The sequence below is a fragment of the Mus pahari genome, chromosome 14 (genome assembly GCF_900095145.1).
Source record: "Mus pahari chromosome 14, PAHARI_EIJ_v1.1, whole genome shotgun sequence".
Taxonomy (NCBI): Eukaryota; Metazoa; Chordata; class Mammalia; order Rodentia; family Muridae; genus Mus; species Mus pahari.
The window spans coordinates 35650499-35658896 of record NC_034603.1 but is presented as its reverse complement, the minus strand read 5'-3'; the positions used below and the strand labels follow the sequence as shown (position 1 = coordinate 35658896).

The following is an 8398-nucleotide window of genomic DNA, read 5'->3' as shown; positions in this document are numbered from 1 at the left end:
ACACACACAAAATAAATACAGAAACAAATAAATGTACATTCTTTTAAATCACTCTGGGCTAGGACGTGTTTAAGGTTCTTGGGATTTGGCCACCTCTATTCCTTTCCAAAATGCTCCACATCCCTGATAACCTGTGACTTAATCTCACACCAGTTTAAGACAGGGGGTAGACTCATGCCGTGTCATAATTGAATGCACCAGGAAGTCCCAAGCACAGCCACCTCCCACAAGGCCTGCGTGCCTGGCAGAGTTTATTTTTAGATGCAAGAATGCCTTGTGATTGAACTCAAGCAGTACAATCCAAACATTTGCTCCACTTCACTGTGATAAGATGTCCTGCCATTTCTGTCTGTCACTTCACAGTCCTTCTAAACTGGCTTCATTGCTAGTAGACATTAGGGATTTACTTCGAGATGGAGTTCCTCTATTATGTAGTTCTGCTGTCTTGGAACTGACTGGTTTTGAACTCACAAAAATCCACCTGCCTCTGCCTCCTGAGCTGTGAGATTAAAGACCTGTGTTTCCAAGCCCGGTCAATGATATTTTTAGGCAACATAATTGATTTTAAAATTTCTGTCTTCTTAATGAAAATCAGAATGTATAGTGTGGCCTCATATTTTCTGCATCAACTAGAAAAAAATATCCCAGGTTTGTCTGCCAGTGAATGTGTGTGGGTGACATATTTTGCTTCTGCTGTAAGGGATAGGGGGTCCTTTCCTTCATCATTTTCACCCTTAATACTTTCATGATCCCACTTTCTTTGTGATATTGATTAAACTCGGAGTCAGAGAAGCCTCAGATGTTCCTTTTTTACCAGGGTGTTAATAGTTGATATCTTCTGTAGACATTTTTTTTTTCTCTAAAGTTACAGGAGTTGTAGGAGACATGAGAGGCTAAGTCCAGAGAGGGGCAGTGGAAAGTTTACCTATACTGTGAACTCCACGCCAGTGGTGTTCATTGTGGTAATAAATGCCGGGCTCATCCGCACATGCAGCAGTGGCTAGCACATGGACACTTTGCCTCCTGGACCTGGGGGTTGGTGCCCAGGAACATTCACGAAGACGTGTCCCACAGGATGGGGAGTCACTCCTGTTTGCCAAACCTTCTCTGAAGGCCCAGGCTGTGGGATGTTGTGCTGAGGGTATGGACCGCCTTTCTGTGCCCTTGGCACCTCTGCCTGGGCTGTGGTGTATCTGCTCATGGTCGCCACTGACACAGTCATACAGAGAGCAAAAGATCCCCAGGCAAGGCTACAATAGAAGACACAGTTAGAAAAGACCTGGAGTGGAATTCCAGGGCTGCTGGGGGGCGGGGGGCAGCCACCCACTTGGAGGTAGAGACATTGCTGCTACCCACGGGGAATGCTGTTTTGTGCCTTTAGGTATGTCTTAGGAGAAGGTTGGGAGGTCTCCGTTCACAGGTGGATTTTCTGTTGAAGGAGATTATAAAGTTCTGCACTTCAAGGAAAATGATAAGGGAAGGGACTGCAGGGTTCATTAGGGAAGAATGAGCAACACACAGTATTTAGGGTATAGGGTTCCCAGAAGACAAGAAAGAAGTCTATTGCATAGTCCTATTGAGTCCTTACACACCCTTACACACACATAGACACACACACACACACACACACACACACACACACACACACACAGAGCAGGAAATCAGCCAAAGTCTGATTATGGATGATTGGCTGGCCCTCAGATGTCTTGTATACCACAAACAAGTTAAGAAGGAAGGCACTCCAGTGACCCAGGTGGAAGGCACAGTGTACAGAGTCCCAGTTATAAATATTAACATCTTCAGACTGGGGAGACCAAAGCTGAGAAGGGTTTAGAAGCAGGTGCAGCATGAAGCTTAATAGCAGAATGAGGCAGTGATTGCTAAAAGTGAGTTTTACAGACAGGAAACTAACTGTCAGCACCAAGTGAAACTATAAAGAGAGTTCTTCAAGCAAAAACTTTATTTGGCACAAATAATGAAGAAAAGTGCAATCCAGAACACCTGGGCTGACAGGGGTGGCCTCTGGCATTTCTGGAGGACAGAGGGAAAAGTTGGTTATTGAAAAAGAAAAGTGGATGAGCTGTCTTGTGTCCATTGGGAGCTGGGAAGCCGTGATTGGCTGGTGTGCATAGTTGGTAGGTAAGGTTTGTAATTTTTGGCAGTACAACTGACCCTAGTGGTTTGGGGGGTCAAGCTTGTGCTACACAGAGTGTGTTGGGGTTCCCATTTAAGTGGCTGACTCTCCCTATGCCTCTAGTTACATCTTCGTGTAACCCACAGTAAATTTTTGCCTAGAATTTTGTTTTTGAACTTTTCAAAAGTTCCAGGCATCAGGACAATTACGAGTGAGTGCTCTCAGTGTCTGACTTTCTTTTGGTTCTATTTTGACACCAATGTCTCCATTTTGAAGTTGGTGACTTCCTCCCAGCATTAGAGGTGACTGTGTGGGATGACAATGTGAGCACACACGCACTGATTTTTAAGATACGATATATTTGGGGCTGCTGAAGCAGACCAGTGGGAAAACACAGCATGCGTGAGTGCCTTGGTTTGATCTCCAGCACTGCAAAAACAAGAAGTTACAAAGAACCCCCCACGGGGGTCTTGTATAGCATGACCGCATCTTTCTGTTAAAGATAGACCTTGTGTGTCATGTCTTTCCGATAGAAATAGAAGCTAGGTCTAAAAGGGTCTAGCCCAGGAAAAAAAAAACATTCTCCAATCTGTGTTTAAAAATCTAGACTTTGCCATCTGCCAAGTAGTTTGTAAATATAGCATCTTTATTCTCTCCAAGCTGAGGCCTTACCGCTGAAGGCACAGCTTCTATGCATCATTAAAGATGGAGGGATTGAGCTGATGCCCAGCTAGAAGCGTCACTCCTACTGGCTCGTGTTCATGGTACTAGAAGGTGCTCTGTATGCTAACAGGAGAGAGGTGACCACCAGTGTCACCCGCTACAAACTCTGTGACCTACAACAGTCATCTGCAAGATCTACTGTGCAACAGTGTCACAGACATTATCAGAGGAACCAACTACTCCATAAGATGGAAACCATACCTAACATGGTTAAAATATCTGAGAATCTGAGTTAGGTTAGTTAGTTAGGTCATGAACCCTAGGGAAAACCTACTATTATCATTCTATAAAGTAATACAAGAATAAAATGACTTCTAACGGCACACTGGTATCCTCAGAGAACAGAGTATCTATCAGCCCTCATCAGAAAGCATCTTCTTGCAGCAGATGGTAATTAACACAGAGACGCACAACTGGGCAGAGAGTGAAAGACTTTGGAGCACTTAGCTCCAAATGAGGTATTTTGTTCTATTAATCTCTGCCCTGGAGGTTCAGAGATCTATGGGGAAGAGGAGGCAGGAAGACCGTAAGAGTCAGAGATGATGGTTGAGAACGGTGTCATCCAGACACAACAAGACTCATTAACCTACGAACTCACCGAGACTGTGACTGCACGCACAAGATCTCCACAGGTTCAAACTGGATAAAATCTCAGTACCGAGCAGGCTAAGCAGACACAGGCTCTTACCTCTAATCAAGAGCATGTTTGCAATCGGTACTTTCTGGGGAAGGGAAAATCTGTTTTCTCCTATTGTCAATCAACATTTCTCGGTAGGCTCTATACTCAGGAGTATAGGAGTGTTTGGCCAACACAAAATGAAGTCTCTCTCTCTCTCTCTCTCTCTCTCTCTCTCTCTCTCTCTCTCTCTCTCTCTCCCTCCCTCTCTCTCTCTCTGATTTGTTTTGTTTTGGTATTTTTTTTTGTATTATTGGGTTTTCATTCTTTCTTTGTCTTGATTTTGATTTTTTTTTGACAGGGGGCATGATATTGTGAAGGTCGGGAGGCAGAGAGGATCTGAGAAGAGTTGGTGGTGGAGAAAGAATGTGATCAAAATATCTTGTATTAAAATTTTAAATAAGAAACTAAATTATATAAAAAAAAACTTTAAGCAAGTCAAGGTGGGTAATTTTCCTCTACAGCTGGGGTGATTGGGTTACAGGAAGGGTATACTACCAGTCAAGGGACACAAGAGTAGCGGGTATCAGCTCTATCACAATGTCCAGTTACCTGCAAACATCTATGTTCATCTTTTCTGGTTCATCAGTGCTTGTAACCAAGAAACTTACCAATAGGACCAGCCGTAGTCCCACGTCTGAGGCCGCCAATCTTCCGGTCCTAGGTTCGCAGTGATTTGAAAACTAGTTGTGTACATCATGTGAGCCACCATGCCCAGGAGTCCTGTGCAAGCAAAGCTTCATGAGTCACACTTAAGAACACAGCGCAGTGGACCAGTTTCTCTACCCTGCCTGTGCTGGATGCTCGAGCACCCACAGATCCCTAGGTAGCCTGTGCACGTATGCATCCTTAAACAGTCCATCGGCTATCTCACCCCCCACAGTAGAAACTGAAGGGACACCCACAAACAGGCCTGATCATAACCAAGAGAACATAGTAGATACCAGGACCTGAGCAGGAATTTCCACATGTCTGTGGCCCTGCTCTTCGCTATGGAAGATGTAGTGGTTGGATTTTATCTTTCTACTTATCATAGCTGTGACCTGGGCAAGATGTGTTAGGTTCATCAGACACAGGAGTGATGAACAAATCACACTACACATGATACACGTTAACAGAACCTAGTGTGTCCGTCTGGAGGCTGGAAGGAAGCCGCGTGTTTAGGATCTTATCTTGGTGAAAATAAACTTAAGGACTTTAGAAGGCCAAGCTAAGCTGCTCGGAGACCAGAGGTAGTGTTAAAAAAAATAATAAAGAGTTCTTTGCGGAACATTTACACCAAATGTTGGTGGTAATTTTTAAGGTACAGAAATCTATATAGGAGGTACACTCTTATTTTGACTTTACCAGAGCCTAGCTATAACACTTAACTTATAGTAGTTAAGTAACTCACCTAGTGTTACTTAATATATGCTTGCATATAAGCAAGTGTATACTCACACATAAGTACATACACACACATACACACATATGCGGTATACTTATATTCTTGTAACAGAGGCTTGGCCTCAGGACTCCACTGGGCACTCAAGCCTAACCTCTCTGCTATGTGAGCTCATTGCTATTCCCAGCAGCAGTGCAGCCAGCACCAGTGCAGCCTCTTTCCTGGTGGTGACATGGACTGGTAAGCGTTTCTCTCCACCTGTGCCCAGCTTCTTCCTTTTCAGTACTACTTCTGCTCAATGGAATCAGTCCATTGACTTATCCAGAAGGCCAGCCGTTTTATTGAGCTGGCCAGTGACTGGAGGGGGCCAGCCAGCCTATTCCGTGGCTTGAAGCACCATGTCCTCCCTGGATTGGGCTGGGAGAAACTGCTCCTGCTAGAAAATACCTGCCAGCACCATGAGGATAGCCACTGAAGCGTCCACATTGAGCCAGCTGCATCCGGAACTGTAACAACTCATGCTGAAGCCCAGGAGGATGACACCTGTCAGTATCAGGAAGACATCCAAGACTTCAGCCCCAATGGAGAGCCATAAAACGCCTATAAACAGAAAGGACACATACAGTGAGCATTCAGAATCCATAACTGGAAGGTTTGATCCTTTGGTTTCTGTCCTTATAACAAAAGACTGGAGGCTAGATATATTGTAGACAAAAGATCTATTAAGTTAGCTGTTTTGGATGCTGTAAAGTCCAAACAGCATGGACCATGTTCTTGCTAAACTGCCTTAGTTTACAATGTGGGCATTGACTCATATATTCCAAGATAACATGAAGCCAGGGGGACAGGGGGAGGCCAGTCTTCTTCTTCTTCTTCTTCTTCTTCTTCTTCTTCTTCTTCTTCTTCTTCTTCTTCTTCTTCTTCTTCTTCTTCTTCTTCTTCTTCTTCTTCTTCNAAGGGCCTCAGCTGCCTAGAGGCAGGTCTCCCAGACACTGGAAAAATACATCAGGTCTGGATTCAAAAACAACAACAACTTCTTCTTCTTCTTTTCTTCTTCTTCTTCTTCTTCTTCTTCTTCTTCTTCTTCTTCTTCTTCTTCTTCTTCTTCTTCTTCTTCTTCTTCTTCTTCTTCTCCCCCCCTCCTCCTCCTAACACTCTTTCATGGGAAGTAACTCAGGGTTAGTGTAAGGGAATTACATCGATTCCTGAGCAGCACCCGCAATGATCTTAAGCCTCCCATGGTCTCCACCTCTAAAGGTCCCCCCCCATCATCTCCCAGTTACTCTATGCTAGGGACCAAGCTTCCAGCATAAGTACTTCCTGTGGACTCATGTAAGAAGAGGTAGTGATGTGAGACACCTCTCTACTACAAGCTTTCAATGTGAAGACCAAAGGTACCTTGGTTGAGTCTTAGGAGCTTGGTGAGTCAAGGGAATCCTCGGGTCTCAAGGAGTTGGGTACAAATACTTCCCACAGGTGGGAGGGAAAACATAAACAAAACTCCGGCATAGGACTGCAAGAGATCCTGGGAATGTCCACTCTCCAGCTTAAGTCAGAACATTATTCTCATTCCAGTGGAGACACTGTCTCTACTTTTTACAGAAGATGCACAGGGGCTGGTGAGATGGCTCTGTGGCTAAGAGCACTTGCCACTCTCTCTCTCTCTCTCTGTCTTTTTTTTTTAAAAAGGAATTGTTTATTTTATTTATGTTTACACTGTAGCTGTCTTCAGACACACCAGAGAAGGCATCAGATCCCCTTACAGATGATTGTGAGCCACCATGTTGTTTCTGGGATTTGAACTCATGACCTCTGAAAGAGCAGTCAGTGCTCTTAACTGCTGAGCCATCTCTCCAGCCCTATACTTGCTACTCTTGAAGGGGACCAGAATTTAGTTACCAGCATCCAAGTCTGGTGAGACAACCACCTGTAACTCCAGCTTCAGGGGATCCATACCTCTTCTGTCCTCTGCAAACACCTGCAAACAGGTGTGCAGATTCACCCCTCCCCAATCTATAAAAGAAGATACATAAAATTAAATATGAGGGCAGAAGGATCTGAGCATTAGGAGCTTTGGGTGGGCTCCAGTTCCACCAGCATCCCTTGTTCCTATGCAAGCTGCTTGTGTACCCTTGCTGGGAGCACAACTGGAGCTGTGATGGATGTGGGGTGGAGCAGAATGGAAAGAGGGGATGGAAGGGAAGTGGAAGTTTGTAAAAGTTCCACTACCAACCAGGCAAGACAGCTGATGGGACAGAGAAATGCCTAAGACTAGCACAGTCATCTCCGCAGCTTCATAAAGTCTCTATTCTCGCTGGAAGAGCAGAAAGACATTGAGATATCAAGTGTGAACCGAATGGGTGATGGAGAGAAGAAAGCACACGCAAGGCAATGGTATTCCAACTTGGCCTCTTCCTTACCCACAGAGCATGAGATTGGCCACAATAGAAATATTTATGATTCAGGAAGTTACAGACTCCACCAGTTTCCTGTCACCTTGTGAAGCTGGCTACCATCTTCCAACATATCAGTGTTGTAAGGCGCATGAACGGAGCCTCCGTTGTCTTCACAGGAAAACCATAACCAACCATCTCATCATTTCCCCCATTTCCAATAAAACAATTGGAACCGTTCAAATCGTGAGAGACCCTGGCCGTATGCATGATGCGTACCTTGTCCCTCAGTGGGTACTATCCCCGGGAAGCTCCTGCACCGCTCACCTAGAGGACAAGGAGCACACAGTCAAGCCCTGTTCTACAGACAGCGAACGGATAATGACAACATGCTGTGTGTGTACAATTCTATTCAGCTATGAAGAAAAATGATGATGACGAATGTTGCATGGAACTAGAAAACATTCTTTTTATGAATGGTAACCCAGGCCCAGAAAGACAGATATCATACATTTTTCCCAGACATAGTCTAGCATGTTACCCTTAAGCGTGTACGTCCAGGTGGAAGTAAACATTAGTAAAAGCAGAAGCTAGAAAGGATCCCTCATGGCTGGGGGGAAAAAAGAGGCTCTGATGGTGAGAGGGTAGAAATAGAGTGAAGGGGAGGAAAGAAGTTAGAGCGAGGAAGGGGGACCGGCAGAGGGAGTGGAGGAAAAGGGAGCCGGGCAGCAGCAGAAGATGGTGTGTGTGTGTGTGTGTGTTTGTGTGTGTGTGTGTGTGTGTGTGTGTGTGTGTGTGTGTGTGTAGCTGGGGGGAGACACTACACACACATCATGCGGCAGTCCAGTCACTGAGTGTGCTTCTGTGACTATCTCCATCACCTACCACAGGAACCTTCCAGACTTTGTAGTAAGGTAGTTGTTGGAACATGTGATAGATCACTGCGTGCGTTTTTGTGCCTAATTGTTGATAGAGGCCAGTATGAGGCTCTCTATCTTGCACATTGGAAAGGCAGGCTCAAAAACAAGATAGATGATGATAGAGAGAGTGAAAGTGGGGTTTTGGGGGGCTGTGGGTGTGGCTCAGCA

General features: G+C 45.0%; 1 protein-coding gene across 1 annotated transcript in view; it reads right to left on the bottom strand.

Moving 5' to 3' along the window:
* Positions 1 to 718: 718 nt before the first annotated feature.
* Positions 719 to 8398, bottom strand: part of Gsg1l2 (GSG1 like 2) — a 15278-nt gene continuing 7598 nt past the window's right edge. The window contains exons 2-5 of the mRNA XM_021211452.1: positions 7590 to 7637; positions 5365 to 5517; positions 4145 to 4256; positions 719 to 1250 (exon numbers count right to left, since the gene is read on the bottom strand). Coding sequence (XP_021067111.1) covers positions 1001 to 1250; positions 4145 to 4256; positions 5365 to 5517; positions 7590 to 7637 — 563 coding nt within the window. The 3' untranslated portion in view covers positions 719 to 1000. The remainder of the gene's footprint in view (positions 1251 to 4144; positions 4257 to 5364; positions 5518 to 7589; positions 7638 to 8398) is intronic.